The 20,847-nt window shown below is 32.2% G+C and overlaps 4 protein-coding genes and 2 long non-coding RNA genes across 7 annotated transcripts; 3 read left to right on the top strand and 3 right to left on the bottom strand.

Annotated features, from left to right (window-relative positions):
* The first annotated feature begins 914 nt into the window (after window positions 1-914).
* LOC147908749 (uncharacterized) lies at window positions 915-2,791 on the top strand. The gene is made up of 2 exons (XR_015546049.1): window positions 915-1,189; window positions 2,196-2,791. It is a non-coding gene; the product is annotated as an uncharacterized LOC147908749 (long non-coding RNA).
* LOC105151412 (Sterol regulatory element binding protein) lies at window positions 2,520-8,463 on the bottom strand. Its single transcript, XM_011065104.2, has 8 exons — window positions 8,210-8,463; window positions 6,913-7,440; window positions 6,187-6,418; window positions 5,701-6,104; window positions 4,675-5,607; window positions 4,177-4,481; window positions 3,721-3,876; window positions 2,520-3,480 (listed from the first exon to the last, which is right to left on the bottom strand). Exons 1-8 carry the CDS (start codon window positions 8,307-8,309, stop codon window positions 3,127-3,129), a joined length of 3,012 nt encoding a protein of 1,003 aa, XP_011063406.2. The 5' UTR covers window positions 8,310-8,463; the 3' UTR covers window positions 2,520-3,126.
* Window positions 8,464-8,618: 155 nt separating this feature from the next.
* Window positions 8,619-13,607, top strand: LOC105151411 (lymphoid-specific helicase). Its single transcript, XM_011065103.2, has 7 exons — window positions 8,619-9,006; window positions 10,505-10,899; window positions 10,971-11,584; window positions 11,790-12,430; window positions 12,510-12,904; window positions 12,988-13,237; window positions 13,319-13,607. Exons 1-7 carry the CDS (start codon window positions 8,940-8,942, stop codon window positions 13,387-13,389), a joined length of 2,433 nt encoding a protein of 810 aa, XP_011063405.1. The 5' UTR covers window positions 8,619-8,939; the 3' UTR covers window positions 13,390-13,607.
* A 123-nt stretch (window positions 13,608-13,730) lies between these two features.
* LOC105151413 (SANT and BTB domain regulator of class switch recombination) lies at window positions 13,731-18,662 on the bottom strand. Of its 2 annotated transcripts, none has more exons than XM_011065105.2 (9): window positions 18,330-18,661; window positions 17,280-18,051; window positions 16,778-17,158; window positions 16,384-16,650; window positions 16,015-16,312; window positions 15,637-15,865; window positions 15,293-15,557; window positions 15,037-15,215; window positions 13,731-13,886 (listed from the first exon to the last, which is right to left on the bottom strand). In XM_011065105.2, exons 1-9 carry the CDS (start codon window positions 18,406-18,408, stop codon window positions 13,780-13,782), a joined length of 2,577 nt encoding a protein of 858 aa, XP_011063407.1. In that variant the 5' UTR covers window positions 18,409-18,661; the 3' UTR covers window positions 13,731-13,779. The 2 variants fall into 2 exon arrangements, with proteins under 2 accessions (XP_011063407.1, XP_087265232.1); XM_087409106.1 differs by lacking the exon at window positions 13,731-13,886 and adding an exon at window positions 14,105-14,703 and having other exon boundaries at window positions 18,330-18,662.
* A 138-nt stretch (window positions 18,663-18,800) lies between these two features.
* Window positions 18,801-20,697, top strand: nero (deoxyhypusine hydroxylase nero). The gene is made up of 4 exons (XM_011065106.2): window positions 18,801-18,952; window positions 19,128-19,475; window positions 19,731-20,051; window positions 20,120-20,697. The coding sequence occupies exons 2-4, from the start codon at window positions 19,196-19,198 to the stop codon at window positions 20,431-20,433; spliced, it is 915 nt and encodes a 304-aa protein (XP_011063408.1). The 5' UTR covers window positions 18,801-18,952; window positions 19,128-19,195; the 3' UTR covers window positions 20,434-20,697.
* On the bottom strand, window positions 19,379-20,019 carry LOC147908748 (uncharacterized). The gene is made up of 3 exons (XR_015546050.1): window positions 19,881-20,019; window positions 19,593-19,802; window positions 19,379-19,518 (listed from the first exon to the last, which is right to left on the bottom strand). It is a non-coding gene; the product is annotated as an uncharacterized LOC147908748 (long non-coding RNA).
* Window positions 20,698-20,847: the final 150 nt, after the last annotated feature.

The following is a 20,847-nucleotide window of genomic DNA, read 5'->3' as shown; positions in this document are numbered from 1 at the left end:
GTTACAGTTATGGATGACCGAATCGAGCAACGCGATTGATCGAAAACCTATGTTATGCCCGTATCACATTAGCGATTGAAGATTACGTCTGGGTTAATACCAATCTGATTTTTATCCAACCTTTCTGATGCATAGCCTACAATGGACAGTAGCAGTAGTGGATTAAGGAGTAAGTATAGAAATCGACCAATCATAGTTGAATGTGAGAAAAATAATCAACTATAATTGGTCGATTTCTACGCTTACTCCTTAATGAACTACTATTACTGCCCATTATATTGGGTCATCTAAAAAGTATCCGCGGTACTTTGTCACTACAATATAACACAGTATATACAGTAGCGCAATTCTCCTGATTTTATGTTGGCCAAAATGGAGTGCGCATGTGTGAAATAAATTGCCCTGTCTCTTTTTCTTCTTTTTTTATTACTTTGTCTTTTTCTTTCTCTATTTAAATAAGTTTCAATGTTCTATTTAAACATTTGTCTTTCAAGTATATATGGTTCAAAGTATAAATTTAGAGGGAAGTATTACGTGCATTGTCCATTTGGTGAAATGTGAGAAATCTTGAGACATTGGTTTAATTTTCGTGAAAAAGTGAAAAAGTAAACAAAAGTAACATAGGAAAGAGCAAGAAAGATTTCTTTTTATTGTATTTTAAACTTATTTTTTGGACATATAAATTTCTTTTTTATCAACTTTCTCATAATATTTTCATAGATATATAATTACATAATATTTCTTTATACAAATATACATTTTTAAGTTAATTTAATATTTGCTCTAATATGCTGCAATATGTTCCTACAATAGCACTTACTCACTTCAACGAATTCGTTGGATTGCGATGCGAATAAATGCGAGTTTTGCGAAGAATTTTGACAGAATGAAAAGAGAAAAAAGTTTAGGTAACACTGTGGCAACGCTAGATAACTTATTTATTTTACGCACATTATTTATCATACGCACTCCATTTTGCTAATACTAACATCAAAGATGCCGACAGAGAGTTGCGCTACTGTATATACTGTATATACTATGCTTCTAATATTAGAAAATATTTTCAACTCTGTTGGGTAAAAGTTTATCTAGTTAACAAGATGGAGGTTCTCAATATTAACCTGTGTCGACTCATTGATGACCAAGAATAGAGTGCAGTTCTAAGAGGAATATCTATTATTACTCTTTTGCAAGTAGATTAAATCCAATCTCACAGATATATCTTCTCTGAGGAAGCAGAGCCACTAGGACCAGTCATACTCTCTGAGACTATTTCAATAACATTCACTAGAAACATCCATTAGAGTGTCACTCCCATCAACAGACTGCTGAAAGAAAACAGAAAGTACTAAGATCGCATGACTTATCAAACAGCTGAACTTGTGGCAACTTCAAATCATCAGAAATACTTTTGAATTTTCACCATATTAGAACTATGAGAGCTAGAACCCAGATCAAAAGCTCTCTTGCTCTCTTGCTCTAAAAGTTTTTCTCTTTAAGGAAGTTAACCTTGAGTCTCCCATATCAAAACAAACAACATTCACCTCAATTATACAAACACAAGAATGAAAAGAAAACTTCTGTAATAAATATAAAGAAAAGATATTAGTAAATAAATTTAATAACAAGAATATATATAACTATGACAACAAAATTAGTAAATAGAACATTTAAGACAATTAAAACACTTTGGTGATTAAATTAGTATATAAATTAATATATAATAGTTATATGATAAGAAAATTAAGAAGGAATTATGAATTATTCAATGCTAATGAGTAAACATTCACCTATAAAATTACTCATAATACATAATATTAACACCAGAGAATTATTTAGTGAAGAGTTCAAACCGAAAAGAAAGTCTTTTAAATGAAAGTCTTCTTTTTTTATATAATAACGAAAGCTAAAGTTGAAATTCGAAAAAATAATAATGAGAACATAAAAATTAAGTCCCCATTCGCTTTTCCTTAATCTATTCTTCTTTTAATATAGATCAAATCTGTCCAATTTGAACTCTGGAGGCAAAGTCATCGATGCAAAAAAAATCAATATGAGTAAGATTTCGGAGACTGTAAAATGTCGATATGTGTCTGAATGATCGTGCTTATCAACACTTTGTAGTACCTGAAATCTTACATTGAATTTTTTTGCGTCGATAGCTTTGTATTTCTAATGTAGATCTTCAATTCCAGTAGACGATCCAGAACAATTTCAGAGAGAGAATTTAGCACATGGGTCCGTCCGAGTTTAAGATGGCCCGATCAGCATATACAAATAAAAAACCTCGGCAAGAAGAGAACCAGACTGCAGCAACTCAGACTGATCAAGACTTTGGTGCTATCTCAGTAGAGTAAGAAATTCTTTCAAGCTCATATGCGTATGGAGCAATGAAATTTCGCACAAATTCCGATCCACTGTCAATCCCGATCGACGGTGGAATCAGTTAAACCTACAGTTTAACGCCAGATCCAAACAACGCTAATGATCAAAGGTCCCTTAATCATCAGATAGAGCAATTTAAACGCAAAAAATTGTATTTAATGCACAATAATAAAATTAATAAATATTGCATAAGATAAATGTCTTATATACAATGTTTAGTACAATCAGATTTAGACAACTCTTTGTCCAGTTATGTCGCAATCTCTTTCGTATCCATAATTTTTTGTTTGCGTCTTGACGGGCTGCTAGGCGTAAATAATACGTGCAACACTCTTACTCAAGAGCGACAGTATCATGAATATAAGAAAGAAAATTTTAATATCAATTTGACAAAAAAAAAAAATAATCATTTGTAAAATCAAAAGTGTGTCTAAAGCTGACCGTTGAATGAATATACATAACTTAATTATGTCGCGATCTCTTTCGTATCCATAATTTCTTGTTCGCGTCTTGACGGGTTGCTAGGCGTAAATAATACGTGCAACACTCTGACCCAAGAGTGACAGTATCATGAATATAAGAAAGAAAATTTTCATAACAGTTTGACAAAAAAAAAACAATCATTTGTAAAATCAAAAAGAAGTGTGTCTAAAGCTGACTGTCAAATGAATATATATAACTTAATTATAACGCTTACAGACAATATAAATATAAAAACATATAAAAATATGTTAAATCGTATTAATTAACAGTAATTGCAGAGCCTAGTTGTCGCATTAATTTGTAGCATTCCTGAAGACGTTTCCTGTCCCCTATTCGCTCGAGCGTCTTGGCAGCCTCTGCGAGCATTCCAGCTCGTTCACCCGGCGAGGCTAACAGCAACGTCGGTAGATGCCTGCACGCCAGACATAACGCGACCGCATGCTCTCTCTCACTGTTATTTTGCTCCTGCGATCGATCCTTTCCACATATAATTGAAGAACGCGAGTTTCTGTGATGCAGACTTCGATCCAGTAAAATCTGAGTCTTAACTGGTGTTGCTCCGGCCATGATACGTGCTGTAGCCTCATATAGGAATACTCGTGCCAATACAGACTGACAAAAAAGTAAACAACATTATAAGGAAGTTACACACATACAATCAAATAAGTGGTTTTTTCAACCAACTTCTTCACGGTTAACATTTTTATTTTTTTCTCTCTACGTTGAAGAACAAAAGAGAAAAGATGAATCGTGTAAAAAGTTCAGCTACAAAGAAGGCATATTATTTTACTACGTCCGCTTGAATCTTATTAAAACGACAAATTAAAATGGAAATTATGGACTCACGCTTACCGGGATGTGCTGACACAACTGTCTCAAGCACGCCAAATCACGCTGGAACCCAGCAAGAGACACGCTTGCAATCGATCTTTCTGGTTCCACATCCATTTCTTGCCAAAGAATTGTGCGTATCTCGAGAAGCCAATCGCAAACCAATAATTGAGTAAGCTGAAAGATAAGCAAGCTTAATCAGTAGGAAATAAAAAAATTGCATACACGACTCACATAAAGTAGACACAAAACTATTACATATACATATAAATGGTGCTGCGACCTGCCACAGGAGTTGCACTGCAGGAGTATTGCATAGTTATATTTCATGCAATGCAACTACAATGCACACTTGTAACAGGTAAACGATAGCACAGTTTACGCTTGAAAGAAGTTACCCTTAGCATGTGCAAATAAACAAAAAGTACTATAAAAAGTGACTATAAGTATACAATGTTTCTATTTTGTTAAACTTACCAAGACTTGCTGCGAAGATTGCTCTTTGCAATGATAGTACACCATAGATTGCTCGAGTAGTAATCCCGCTTGATCAATGAAACGCATAGAAACTAACTTTGTAGGATTTTTTGCCACCTGGAGAACACTAAGAATAGCATGAGGTAATGGGCTGCTACTGCTGTTGTCGCCAACTTGGAAGTTCCTCTCGTAGGGAAATTTACTTTCCACAATACTCCATGCCTTTGAATCTTCTTCTCCTAATCTCCAACTCGCGGCAGCGCAGATTACAGCTCCCCACCATAATCCAATCTCATCTTCGCATGCTGCAAAAATAAAGAAAAAAATAAAATATATTGCGCAATAATATTCAACTTGCAAACAAAAAAATAGGTCAGTGTAACGTTATTGTGATTTTTTTTTACTGAATATATGCTAAATATAATTACAATAATAATAATATAATTAAAAAAAAATTAATGTGATATTTTGTTTTAATTTCAAATAGTCTTTTCGTACTTGCTACACTAATTTTATCAGCATACGGGAAACAGGCTTCCACTTCCGCAGAAGCCATAATCATCCGTCCTAATTCAAGTACAGAGGATGCATGACATTCTCCAACCGTGCCGGTCAATAAACGTAGACACTGTTCGATCAGATGATGCCTGTACGCACGAGCCGCATATGACAACGGATCTGCTCGACTGTTCTGTGATGTGAATTCGTTATCAGACTGTTTCTTGTACTGCCACTTTTGAGATGCCAAGAACTTAGCGCCTTCGTCGGTCATGATCCATTTCAATTTCGGAGGAACGGCGCAAGAGGATAACAAGACGCGTGCTTTACCCAGATAATATTTGTGTATGTATGGGAAGAAGGACTGTTTTAGACATAATGCGACGTTCATGTAGATCTCTGCCAAAAGTGGTTTTGGCATACTCTCGCCAGCAGTTTCCGCGTAATTGACGGCGCAAAGAGCAAGATATAACGTTGAATCTTTAGTTCCTTCAGACATACGAAGACAGAGCATATGCTGGTAAATGATGGCAATTTCCACGGCGGATGTCTCCGCCTGTTGCCGTTCTGATTTCTCTGACAACCACTTGCTGATGTGCATGACCCATCTACCCAGCCATAATTTGTGAAGAGTCTGCCGCACTATTTGCCACGTGGTTGCGAGAAAAACCTCCGTACGTGATAACGGGAAGGATCGGCCGAAATACTGCAAGCACTGATGTAAATCTCGATATGCCTGATTGCATTCGTGTTTGGATATGTTGAATTCGGCTTGACGTCTCCAACGACGTATTTCGAGAAAGACTTTGCTGTCGGTAGGCAAAATGGGATCACCGTAAAATAACAGTTTATAGAGACAAATTGCCAAGAGTATTAGATTAGTAAACCAGAGGACAATATTGCTCCACGGTTGCTTGTCCGATTCTAACTGATCTGAAAATGAAAAGAAAAAGAGTGTATTAACAGTAAAAAAAATGTATCAAAATCGTGATTGGAAAAAATATATAATCCATGTGCGTTTATTACCTGGATAATTGAGTATCGTTCGTCCATCCAGTTTCGTATTCACATAATCATAATTGAATCTTCCAATATTGTTCATAAGGATACCAAGAGGATTGAATGCTAAAAATAATAGCATGAATCCGCATAATGTCAGTCGAGTGTGATCTTTCATGCCTCCAATGGATGAAGTTGGTACAGAGTGTAAATTGTGCAACGCATCTGAATCGTCTTTTACCGACGACGGGGATGGTGGTGACGGCGGCGCAGGTGCGGGTGACAAAGATGGTTCGCTCGAATCGGAGCGTGGAGGTGTCAGCTCTCCACACTGGATTTGTTGGTACAAATCACGAAGATTGTGCCGTTGCGCAGACATCTTCAACGCCATATTTTCAGCCTTTAATTTTGCACTGTAATTCTGCAGATGTCTGTATTACACAAAACAAGAAATTCAAAAGCTATCTTTCTTGTTAATATACCGCGAGGTAAAACTAAACTTATCATTCTTGCCTAATGTAGTCGATGGTTTTTCGTAAAATTGCCGACTTGTTTAGCTTGGCATCAATTCCGACTACAATGTTTTTCAATTCAATTATCTTATCATTGATCGACGTCCTATAACGACGCTCAATAGCATTGTGGGCACTGCGTTTCACTTCTCTCACTCTTGGTACGCTCACATGTGTGCCTGTGTTCAGACGATTAATTTGTACCTTGTCAGTGTCCAATACTACAGGTATCCCTTGAATCAAACAATATCATTAATTAGCATTAAATTAATGCATGCTATAAAATTACATTTACATTCTTATTTCATATAATTATTTATTAAAATAAAAATAGTCTTGTAGCTATAAGAATAAATCAAATACAATAAAATCCCTATATAAATCTCTGTTATTAAGACGATAAGATATAATTTGCGAACAATTGAAATATACTTAACAAAGTTAATTATACATGCACTGCATTTATAGTCAACTTTGTTGTTAAGTACATTCTAATTGTTTAGGTATTTTAATTGTATAGACATTTTGCTTATATTTGATAATCATTCATATTTATATCCAAATAGTATAAATCTCTGTATAGCACGGATCTCAAGAAATATCCCCTATGTTGTAAGAACATTTCGAGGACATTCCTGAGATAGAATGTACTATGTAGATATATAAATATAATAATATTGAGAAACCTCTATAATAATATTGAGAATTCTTAATTGTATTTATTTACCGGTAGTTAACACTGTTCCATTTGTAGTATTCACAAGAGTATGTATTTGATGTGGAACAGGAGTCGATGTGATGGTTTGTCCACCCTTTGAATACACGAGAGATTCTGACTTAATTAATTTGGCCGGTAGAAGTAGCTGTCGCTGTTGAGTAACAGGAGCTAGAGTTACAACGTTCGGCGACTGTACATTAAAATTCACATTTTGTGGTATAGTGTACTGTGAGCTGAATACTGTAGGCTTTGTCGAAGCTACTATTCTCTGTGGTCTATTCTGTGGCACTGATGCAATGTCCTGCTGAATATAAGCAACAGGTGTAGTGGCATCAGTCTGTTGTGTCACCATAACATTTGAGTTTGATGGCTCAAGGATAGCTGGATCTTTGAAGTCTTTAAATTCATCATTATTGATATTTAAGAAGTTAAATGTGTCTCCATCAACTGGCATTGGCTCATCCAATTCGGAAAGTAAAGCCTCATCACTGAAAAGCTCATTCTTCAGCAATTCACTCTCACAATTTGTCAGAAGATCTGCAAATCAACAATTATATTTAACAACAATAATAAAACTATAATAATATCTAATAAAATATTTGACATAAAAAAATATCAATTATAGTCAAATATATTTTGAAATTTCTTCAACTATTTTTAATATAATTATAGAAAAATATGTAAATTAAAATAATTGTATGTAGCATATGATTTCATAGACCAGTAGAAATAATTATTAAGGCTCATCAATGTAAGATTAACTTTAATCTTGATTCAATTGTTTATCTTTTTTAATTTTTAGAACGTTAAATGTTAACGTGTGAAATATTTTATCATTATTGATAAATTACAGTAATAATTATTTACTTGCAGATTCTTAGAATCAGAAAAAGATAAAGTAAATTGAAGTAAGATTAATTTTACATTGGTGGAAGTGGAAGTATAAGTAATCAATGTGATATGTTTATGTTTATGTCGCTTCCAAACAAATGTATAGCAACAATCAAAACAAGTAAGAGATTAAACAATATTATCTCTTCAATAATGAAGATAGGGTGCGTTTTTTAATTCATCAATTGATAAATCGCATTACGCGCAAATGTATTTTCCGCGAAAAAGCGTATTTGCGTATAACGTGACTAATCAATCGATGAATTAAAAAATATTAGCCCATAATATCTAACGATAAAATATAACATTAGCTTCTCGAAATACGCGCGAATACGTTTGTGGAGGAGAGAGAGGAATAGAGAAAGTGAAAGAGAGGACGCGATACACATTGAAAAAAACGGAGCGTAAGACCTACCATCGATGCCAGTGACTTCGTTCAAATTGAAGCTGTCATTCGATTGAAAATTGGGAAAGTCATTCTCCTGGGCTGATGCCCAGCCGCCCGAGTCTGCCATTGTCGTTGTCGGCCTCTAACGTTCGCGATCACGCTGAAGAAAACTCACGAGCCGTTGATTTTGCAGAACGATTACACGATACGTCAAAACGCAGTAGACGAAAAATTACGAACGATCGTACGACTCTCGTGCGACCAATCCGAGCTGTCGCTGCCGATCAGACGATGTTACGTCATCGACGCGAGTTCCTAAACTTACCTTACTCACCTAAACTTCGCAGAATGCTCATAACTCCGTGAGTCCGTTCGAAAAAATCCTTGACACTGGTTTGTTCAGAAAGAAGCAATGCCTTCGTGCCGCGCTACCAATGATCACAGAGAAAATATTACTAGAATCGTAATCAAGGACTTTTGGGTTTCAGAAAATTCTAATAATGATTCTAGAGCCTTTACTTGGCGGCAATCACTGTAATTTCGGTCTTAACCACTTTTAACGTTCCCTTCATTTCAACCGTTGATTTGAATCGAATAACACGTGCGAATATTTTCGTTCATTTATATTAAGTGAGCAGGAAACACGTAGTGTCTCACATTAAAAGGAAGCATAGCATCGAAGTGCGAGACCAGCTGTCTTCATAAATACAATTTCGCTCAAAGCAATCGTTGGCTCCCGTAAAAAAACGATACAAAAATGAATCTATCTTCTCAAGATAACTTAAATGCGATTGATTCCAGTTGCTATTCAACTTCTCTAACAGGTAAATTTATTATTTTATCTTTTGTAAATTGCACGAATACATTACAATATATTACTTATATTACATAACTCTTATTTATATACTACATGTATATTTTTTATTTATATGCTGATGTCCAGCCAAAGATCAAGACTAAAGACTAGCCAGAATAATGTTCTGATCATGTTAACGATTTTCTCAAAATTCTAAGAAAGAGAAAGATATACTTACATACTTTGTTTCTGTATACTAACTTTAATTAAGATTATAAGGCCTGTTCTTTTTGGCTGAACTTTTGCACCAGTTCATCTTTCTTTCTTTTCTTTTTTCTTGGAGAGAAAAGGAAGAAAGATGAATTGGTGTAAAAATTCAGCCAAAAAAACAGGTCTATAGATTAAAACATACAATACATTTTTATATATAATTTATTATATTTATATATAATATATATATACATATATACATATATAATACATATATATATATATATATATATATATATATATACATATTTATATATAATATATAATTTTCAACAAGAGAATATTTGTTCTTTTTGAAAATCGTTTTATTTTTATTTTTATCAATTTCAGTTTTAAAAGTATATATATCTTTTTCTCTTGTAAAATTTTAATAAAATTGCTTTGTTTAAGATCTGTAGTCATGACCAAATTTATAGTGTGTTAATAAAGTTGAATAGATGAAAAAAATTTATATGAACTTATGTTCAAAAATGCTTTATTAAAAAGTATTATAAACATTCAAATATTTATAAAATATTTATGGAATGCATTCATTACTATTTTTAGTACAATAGGAATATTCAAATGAGTTTGACATATAAGTCTATTCTTTTAGAAGAATTTTATGGATTAATTCTAAACAGAATTTTAAGATTTGTTACATGTTCTTGTAAAACTTATAAGAATTTACGACTAATATTTTAATTTTATACATATCATACAATTATTTGTAAATATCTATGATTTCTTATAAATTTTATGGCTAGTAAGAAGCTATCTGTAAAAATATTGTATAAAGATATAAGCTTAAAAAATTTTTACAAGATTGTGTTGTGAGCCTTACGATTCTGTTTAGAATTTAGACATTAATTGTTAAATTTAAGAAATAGTAATAAATGTATTCTATATAAGCTTACATATATATAAGTTTGATTCCCAATCTTTATGGATATACTCCTTAGATGTGTATTTATAAATATCATACAATAAGGCTAAGTTTTCACTTGACACTACAATGCTCATTTTCAGCATCAAAACAAATCATATGATCAAAATTGACAAATATCAAGAATTAATTTTAATCGTGTGTTTTGATGCTGGAAATGAGCGTTGTAAGGTAAAAATTCAGCCCAATATTTGATACTTGATTATTTGGTTTTGAGAACTTCAATAAAGGATTTAGCAAAGAGATATTATAGACTTTGTCTTCTCTTTTAAAAATATATCAATGTATTAAATACACTTCAGTGATGCTTGTCTAAAATTTTCTCTTGTAGAAGATACATTAATTGCCCCAAGTGATGTTAAATTTAATAATGGTCCATTAGAAGAAGTGAAAAAGCCAATAAAACGTAGAAGAAATTCCAGCGAAATTGAACTTAAAAAGAAAGAGGAGGAGGAATATAATAAGGAAACAAACGAACAGAGATACAAACAATTGATGCATTTGTTGCATAAAAGCAAATTTTACTCGTCTTATTTGATAAATAAGATTGATGATAAAAATAAAAATAAAAATAATAAAAATGAAAAGACTGCCAAAAAGAATCATTACAAACCTGTTCCACAAAAGAAGTTTATCACTGAAAATGATGAAAATATATCACCAGTAAAGAAGAAGAGGAAAGCTAGTGAAAAAAAACATAACATACAAGAATACATATCTACAGAGGCAAGTATAATAAGATTTGGATTCTTGGATAATACACAGACACAATTTAAAATTGATTAAATGTTTTACAGATAACTAGACAAGTAAAATCAAGAGAAAAAAAGAATCTGAGCCTAGAAGAGATAGAGACAGAATTATCTGCGGATTCGGATAATGAACTGAAATTCGAACCGGAATCAAAAGCAAATGTTAGCAGCACTGATATTGTACCGACATTACCGAAATATTTTTGTGGCAATCTGCGCAATTATCAACTAAAGGGTTTAGAATGGTTAAAGTTGCTTCATAAAAATGGCCTGAGTGGAATCTTGGCTGATGAAATGGGACTTGGAAAAACAATACAAACGATAGCTTTGATATGTCATCTTGTAGAAGAAAGACAAGCAGGACCTTATTTAATAATTGCACCTCTCTCTACTATATCAAATTGGCTAATAGAATTTGAAAGATTCGCTCCCGCCATACCGGTCTTTTTATTCCATGGCACAATAAAAGAAAGAGATGCTGTACGCATGAAAATTAAATGTACACATCCTGTCGAAGATAATTATAAGACACAGCCTGTTGTACTCACTACATACGAAATACCATTATACGAAAGTAAATTCTTTCAATCTCTAAGTTGGAAATACATCATAATAGATGAAGGACATAGAATAAAAAATTATAAATGTAAACTGATCAAGTATGTAGCCATTAAAAACTGATCAGTGATTTAGTTATTTTCAAAACTGATTACAAGTTCAATAAAATAGATATTTCGATATATCTATATTTGGCAGACACTTAAAAAATATACTTGATTTAGAAAATAATTTTCTCATTTAATTGAACTTTTCTATTATTTTTCTTTTAACATTAAGATTTGTATATAATGTTTATTTTTTTAGAGTGCTGCACGATGTTCGTTCCATGAATAGGCTAATATTAACTGGAACTCCACTTCAAAATAATTTATCCGAGTTATGGTCTCTTTTGAATTTCCTATTACCAGAAATCTTTGATGATTTGGATACATTTGAATCGTGGTTTGACGTTAAAGAACTTCAATATCAACATGGCACTGAAAAACTTCTGAAGCAGGAAGAAGAGAAACATGTATTATTATCATTGCGTGAAATTTTAAAACCATTTATGTTAAGACGAGTAAAATCTGAAGTTTGTTTAGAAATTCCTCCTAAGAAAGAGTTGATTGTTTATGCGCCGCTCACGGAATTGCAATACGATTTATACAAAGCAGTATTAAATTACGATTTAGAAATGTTAAGTAAAATCGAGGTATCGGATCTGATTATACAAACTGTAAATGGTGAAAGACCGAAAAGACAATGCTTTTTGAGAAGTCCGTACGGATCTATCAAGGACAAATCCAAGGATAGAGTATTGAATATTTCAGTACAAGAAAATAATAATATTGAACCATATAAGAAACCAACGAAATCTGAAGACAAATTATCGAAATGGAAACAATATACTGATGTCACAGAACGTAATAGAGAGTTTCTTGTCCGCATTAATTATCAAAATAGAAGTAAGTATTGTTGCATTAATACAATATTTCACATGGTTTTCACGTTTTATGTTATTTCACTTTTATTTATATTTTCTAGTGCCAATGTATAAAAAGATAGTGAATCATCCATACTTGGTTCACTGCCCATTGAATTCGACTGGTTTACCAAAAATTGATACTGATTTAATCAGATCCTCCGGTAAACTTTTAGTATTGGACGCTATGCTGGCAAAACTGAAAATGCGAGGTCACAAAGTTTTATTATTTTCGACAATGACTATGATCTTAGATATGATTGAAGATTATCTTACGTTACGAGATTATAATTATGTGAGATTGGATGGTGCCACTAAAATTGAAGCACGGAAACAAAATATTGCTGCTTTTAATAACGATCCAGATTTGTTCTTGTTCCTTATATCAATTAGAGCTGGTGGAGTAGGATTAAATTTGATGGGTGCTGATACCGTTATTATATATGATAGTGATTGGGTAAGTTAATATCAGTATAATTTTCCACACTTTCTATCTTTGCTGATATTCGTATTTTATTCACATTTGTTTTTCAATGCAAGAATCCACAAGTGGACATACAAGCTATGGCTCGATGTCATAGAATAGGGCAAACAAAACCCGTGGTTGTCTACAAGCTATGCACTAAAGGAACAATTGATGAGGCAATTATGAAACGAGCCGACGCTAAACGTATTTTGGAGAAAATAGTTATATCAAAAGAACTACAATCTCTTAATATAAATACGCTATTAGAGATGAAAAAGCTAATGGAATCTAAAGAATACAAAATTGTTGCATCTGAAAAAGAAGGTAAGTTTTGGCCGTCAGATTTTCTAAATAATAAAGGTATATAAAGAATTGCTGAAATTAGTAGATCAATCTTTTTTGTAGTTTTTACAGAGATGGAATTGAACAACTTGTTAGATAGAAGTGATATGATGATTAAGAATAAAGTGATATAATGATATAAGTGACAACTGTGATGCGACTCTAATTTATAAAGCTAAATCAAGAATAAAATATATATAATAAAAGACTATATGTAATATTTTTCAAAATATCGGCTGGATTAATATAATTTATTACAAATACTACAATAAAAGAATTATATAGATATTCAACTTTATCTTTTCATAACTAATTCATCTAATTTCTTAATAAAGCATTAATTGAAAAAAAAGTTAAAGTTATTTACTCTATTTCTTATTTAATTATTAATTAATACGTGAAAGGAGTTATTGACGAGTGTGCGTGCGTGTGCGCGCGCACGCGCGTGTGTATCTTGTATAAAATCACAACAAAATTTTTTCAATAATACTTCAGATAAATCTTTAATCGTATCTACATACAAATTAAGATTTATTTGACTTAATACGAGTCTTTCCTGTTGGATTCTTGTATTTACATGACTGGGCCAACCGTTCGCGAAATTCGACTTCTAGTTTTACATACGTTCCACCTATTTCAGATACATATTATTTATGTTATTTTTTTAAGTGTTATTCACATGCTTCCATATATATAAATATACATTACAGTAAAGTCCAGAAGTCCCGAAACGGTCAATTATCTCAGAAAGTATTGGTTTATTGGAAAAATGTTTTAAAGTTATAGAGTTAAAAAGATTACTGATTACATCAGTTTGACTTTGGCGTCGCCAAGGTCAGGTTATACCGATTTTTTTTTAATGGGCCATTCTATTTTTTAATTCAGAATCTAATAACTAATGTTAAAAAGTAAATAAAGAGTTTTTCAAAACTGACAATAAAGTTCATTTTCATTAACAAGGAAACCATACGAAGTGTTAAATTCTGATTTTAATAAAACTTTGTATATATAAAAAAAATAAATTTAGAAAATATTAGTTGCGACTGAAAGATGGTTTGAAGGAATGAAATCACTTCTTGTGTAACGCGGATTTTAGCTTTTTTGTCGTATCTTAAAAACTATTCGAGATATCAAAAAAATGTTTTATACAAAACTTTTACAATAAAATTATCTGTTTATCGGCGTCAATAATATTTTTACATTAAAAATTCATTTTTATATGTAAAAATGAAAATAAGAAAAACAATCTCCAATGGCCTATCTTGACAAATATTATCCAGGGCATAACTTTGAACATTTAAGAGGTTTAATCATCGGACGCTTCGGGTAATGCTCACTCTAATGATGGCGGTACTGTAATTTTCAAACGTTATAATTCGAAAATACTTAATAAAAATGAATGAATTTTATTGTAGTTTTGAAAAGCTCTTGGCATCAGCTATTAGATTCTGAAATAAAAAATAAAGCATTTCATTAAAAAAAAATCGACCTTGATCTGATATTGACAACGCCACCCAAGATCAAACTAAAATCAGTAAATAGATCTTTTTGAACCATTCAATTTTGTTTGAAACATTTTTCCAATAAGCCAATACTTTCTGAGATAATTAGTTAGTTCCGAGACTTTTAGACCTCATATGGCTGCATTTCGATATTCGATTACTAATACTGAAAATTTACCGCATGTAACGTGTATTATAAATTTTCGGTATTGGCAATGAATATCGAAATGCAGCCATAATATGATCGTAACTATAAAATATATAGCACGGAAAACATACCAACAGGTTGCTTAGTTTTATAGCCGTGTTGTTGCTTATTAAATTTTGAAAGCAAATTCTCTGTGAGTGTTCTCTTTGTCAGAAGAGCTGTCATTTGCGCCGCAGCTTTCTCTTCAAAATCTCTCTGATTATCTTGATTGTGTCTTACATTTAAATTCCCACTCCAACATCTATCATTCCTGAAAGGAACATAAAATCATATATAAATATTTTGTGTTATAAAGATACTTACTATTTCAACAATACGATTTGTTACTTGTGACTACTTTGATGCTTTGCTTTAACCATTGACTTTAACATGCATAACGTATTGGATTCTTCACTGTAATATGATTCGTCATCTACACTGCTGTCCTCGTACACGGTCCCGTCATCTTCGTCGTCTTCCTCGTCTGTAATCGAGGAAGTAGGAGACGAAATATCCGTGGTTACGGAAATTCGCCGATAAATCTTCTGTAAAGACTTTTTCGAATCCTGTACTTGAAGTAATCGACGAAATCCCGATCCTCCCCAAATTTTTCCTATTTTTGTAAATTTTTTCTGCGTTATAGAATTTTTTCCTGTATATATAAAAAAGAAAGCGTTAAGTTGACAATTTACCGAGCAAACCAAGTTTCGGTCTCTGTGGCACGAGCTCGATTCCATTCCACCACATCGTATCCTTACACACTAATTTGCTTGGACGAAGAGACGGATCGCGTGTTACTAGCCGTGTAATTTTTTCTGGGAAAAAAAGCTGGGGTGCTTCCAAAGTTATCACTTCTCTATGTGCTGTCAAGATATTTAACATATTTAATTCTTTCTCACCCTTTATATCTGGTACGTGTTCCTAAAAAAGAAAACTCTATATAGAAATCTTTATATAAACTATTTATATTTTCATTATATTTTTATATGTATATTATATGTATATTATATATATCATGAACAGTAAATTTTTATAACGCAATTATGAAGACACATAATGTTGATACTAACTTTGTATCTACATCCACTTTGATGATTTGATAAAGCTTCAAATCTGTAAGCAGATTGACTACAACACGGATATTTTCCCAATGGGAAGGGCATAGGTCTCTGTTGTTCGTTTATGAAGAATTGTGCAGATTCCGGATGATAGCAGCACCAACCGATCTGATGTATTGGAAAGTATATATTGCACTGTTGACAGAACACAAAATGACAGTCTCCCCACAATCTCCAATATACTTTTCGCCAAGAGCGCAATTCCGATCGCAAGGCAACGACATAATCATTCAATGTCCAAGTCAAATCTCTGCAAAGTTATTTTTTATTTCTTAAATCTTTCATGCATATAATAATGCTTATATATAAAAATATGTGTACCTGATATGCTTGCTATGAACAGTTCCCTTGTTACCAATTTTCATTGCACTTGGAATGCAAGGCACAAAATCGGAAATTGATTGTATAACATTCTTGCCGCACTTTCCACATCTAAACATCATAGCCAATGAACTATAGTGTCCCTTTTTATTATCTGGAGTGATCTCCACTAGAGAAGCGATTAACTTACAGAACAAACGACTCTGAATTTTATCTTTTTTATCTTTTAGAATTTCAACATCTTCGTTAGTAAATAATTCAGCCAATCTATGGTTAATTGTAAACATCAATAAAACAGAAAAAAAGAAAGCTTTAAATTAATAATTTATTATAAAGTAGATGTAATATATCATGTAAAATACAATCAAAACTATGACAATAATAAAATGCATGCCTTGTAAGAAGATTATCATCTAAACATGTTAAAATTGTTGATGTTTTTAAAATATCCGACATATTGTCGTGACAATACTGCAGACAATTTTCCAAAAGCGGTTCCATTTGTAAAAAGGAAGCGGACACCATAATCGGAATGACGTTATTCGCCTCTAAAACTGGCCATTCTGACTTTTTTATGATATCCTTCTTCACCCATCTCATCAACCAATCGAAAATAACTACATCACAATGGACCGATATGTCTATCTCGTCGAGTTTCTGTCCTGCTGTAACATCAGCGAAATAACACATTTTTTGTATAAGAAGCTTTTGTGGACATCGAAAGTTTTTTCTGATATTTTTATCTTCGTCGCAAACATGAATTTCCACTTCATTCCTATAATGCAATATAAAAAAATAATGTCAATTATATTATTAAACATGAACAATTAATCCATTTATTAGAAATACTTTTAACAAGATGTTTGAAAATGTAATTGCAATTAAAAGATACTTACTCCAATGATTTCTTGTTTGTCTTATTTTTCTCCTTGTCTCTTTCTTTATGAACTGAGGCTTTATTTTCAATTACATTATTCAAAGAAAAACTTTTCTTAACATCTGCAACAGCAGTGGGCTTTTTAATAATAGGTTGTGATAGGGTAGATTTTGGCAGCATATATGGCAAAACAGAGTCCAGTAATCCTTCATGCAAAATATCTCTTAGATTTTCCTTCATGACTTTCGCCAAATCACATTCATTCTCTTCCAAATGTTCTTTAGTCTGTAATACTTTTCCCTTTTCATTTTGAATTTGACTACCTGATAACTGATTTGTTTCTTTAATATTATCTTCTAAACATTTATTAGAAGAATTTTCTACACTGATAGATTCCTTCATAGAACTGTTATTATTACATGTGTTAGAAATATTGCTATTACAAGACATCACAGAAGACTGTGAACTTATTATGCTTTCTGATGTACATGAATTTGATTCCTTATTATTTGTTTGTGTTAGTAATGTTTGTATAGGATCATTATTCTCGTTTTGCTGTTCGTCAGTACTAGGACGGCAGTTATTATTGGTTGCTTTACTATCCTCGCGCGTTTCTAGGTCTAAATTAATTTTTGCTAATTCATGCCAGTCAATCTCGCTGTTAGCACTCAATATCTTAGCCAGACCTTCGCAACTATCATTAACTTGATACGCAGTTCTCATAAATTCGAAAAATGCTCCAATTGTTAATTTAGAGTGCTTGTCTTCCTGGAGGTTTCGTAATCTCTCCGCTAAATTCAAAGTTCTCATTATTACTATCATCCATAAATTTTCAAGTCGTGGTCATGACACAACTTAACCCATTCTAGTGCAGTTATTGCTCAGCTTATTGCTGAGCTTTTCTATTTGGTATATAATTATTAATATGACTCAAAAACTTAGCAGCAAAAGTTGTGCTAACGGCATTAGATGGGGATACAGAGAAATCATCAAAATACTTCAAAATAAAGGTGCAGCATCCAGTATCTAACTTCGGTGCGATCTAGCATACCAGTAGGTGTACATATACCTTCATTACTCGTCGAGGCACATGCTCTTAATATTGTACTTGCGCTTAAAGCAATATTGTCATTTTTTTGTGGTTCCATATTTTTAGGAGATGCAAGTCAATTTTATCCTACAGGTTACTTATGCATCAACGCAAAATTTCACGTCAATATACCTTTGACTTACAATTATAATGCACAAATTATAAAATTTTAATACAAGATCGAAGAGTTTAGATAATTATGAAATATTGTGTACTCAGTGTCACAAATCATTAGAAGAACGCTTTCACTCTTCATATCCCAATAAGTCTGGACAAGTCTCCTATTTGAGTCTCGATCAGCTGACTGTGTTCCAAAACTTATAAAAAAAGATATCTTCAATTTTTGTTATAATTTCGTTCTAAAACACATCAAAAAAAGATCCTAATTCTGTTTCAAAAATATGGTCCACAAATACCAATATGGAGTAAATCTATTGTTTCTATATGTTATGCTTCCAGCTTTAACTCATGGCATGTTAACCTAAAAAATTATCGCATTGAATTGAGACAAACGAAAATCGTTAATTTAATAATAATACATTAGTAATATCTACCCAGCTCATTAAAACTAATAGATATCCGTTTGAAAATTAATTAAATTGGTAAGAAGTCTGACAACAATTTGTAGTTATAAATTTTTCAATTTTTATACAGTATTTTTGTACAATATTTTTCTTTTTCTTTTGTATAATTATTTATTAAAAATTTATGTTATTTTATAATTACATATTTTTTTTATACTTATATATTTATAATATTCTATGTAATTTTTTACAGATTTAAGATATTTGGAATTTTATTTCTCATTTATATTTATATATTTAATATTTAACATTTAATTAAAAATGATTCAAGCGAGTGAAAGCGATATTTTGACTATAGGCGGAGTTCTAAATGACTCTGCCAGGCCTCTGAAAGAGAGATTCCGCGCTCTATTCACTCTGAAGAATATTGGTGGTTCAATGGCAATAGATCAGATCCATGCATGCTTCAAAGATCCATCAGCATTGTTGAAACATGAGCTTGCATACTGTCTAGGTCAGATGCGAGATCCTGCAGCCATTAATATCTTAACAAGTGTCCTGGAAGATCTGTCACAGGAGCCGATGGTACGTCACGAAGCTGGTATGTGTTTGGCATGCACAAGTCTCATCCAAGCTTCAGTAATCTATTCAAAAAAAAAATAAAGAATCTGTTTAAAACTTTTAAGAGTAAATCTCATTGTAAAGAATAAAATCTCACTCTTAAAGAGTTAAAAAACTCTTTCAAAAATTCTTTCTTCTTATCTTAATTATTTACTCTTTAGAATCAGGTTCCACTCAAATTTAGAGAATATTCATTCTTTGTACTATTTTATATCTATATGCATTTTTTTCACAGGAGAGGCACTGGGTGCTATCGGTGAGTCAAGTGTAATTCCTTTGTTGGAAAAGTACCTCAAAGATCCTATACCTGAAGTAGCAGAGACATGTGAGTTGGCCTTAAATCGGTTGAGATGGTTAGAATCTAACAGTAATGCAAAGAACTTACAAAAGAATTCATACTCTACCATTGATCCTGCACCACCGATAGAAGTAATAGATGTAAAAATCTTGAGAGATATTTTGTTGGATGAAAACAAGTCATTGTTTGACAGATACAGAGCAATGTTCTCACTGAGAAATTTGGGTACCAGAGAGAGCATTCTAGCTCTTACTGAAGGTAATTATTAATCTAATCTAAAAATATTAAATAAATACTAACTAATCGAGTTTTGTTTTTACATAAAGGTTTGAAGACCGGTAGTGCCCTGTTCAAACATGAGATAGCATTTGTACTAGGACAACTTCAAGACGAGACATCCGTGCCAGGATTGCAAGCATCATTGGAAAACACGGAGGAAAACGAGATGGTTAGGCATGAGTGTGCTGAGGCTTTAGGTTCCATTGCCACTCCTGAATGCTATGAGATATTAAACAGATATCTCCATGATAGTAAAAGAGTTGTTCATGAGAGTTGTGTAATCGCCTTGGACATGTGCGACTATGAAAACAGTACGGAATTTCAGTATGCTGATACATTAGTCAAGCTTTCTACTACGTGAAGAGTTTTATTTATATTGTCATTGTATTATATGTATTTCCTATGAACCGAATGAAAGAAGAGAAATATAAAACCTTTATCAAGTTAGCATTTTTAAAAATCAAAATACGATCTATATCAAAATTACAATTTTCATGAGGATATTAACTTGACAAAGGTAAATGTAAATTATTCCCCTTAATGATAGTAAATTTTTATGCGAAGTTCGTGTGAAATTCTAATCAATTCTAATGGAAAGCTAAGTAAAGAATTGTTACATTCCTTACATCTTGGACATACATTTTCTTTTCTTGCAAACCTAAATTTCCAATATTACTCCAGTGTATATTTTTTGCTATGAAAATAATAAGATAAGATGATATTTCATCAGTTTCAACTTTAAAGTAATATGAAAATTTAAGATAAACATTTTTTT

The sequence above is a fragment of the Acromyrmex echinatior genome, chromosome 8, assembly GCF_024713525.1.
Source record: "Acromyrmex echinatior isolate Ae372 chromosome 8, ASM2471352v2, whole genome shotgun sequence".
Lineage (NCBI taxonomy): Eukaryota > Metazoa > Arthropoda > Insecta > Hymenoptera > Formicidae > Acromyrmex > Acromyrmex echinatior.
This window is presented reverse-complemented; position numbering and strand designations above follow the sequence as displayed.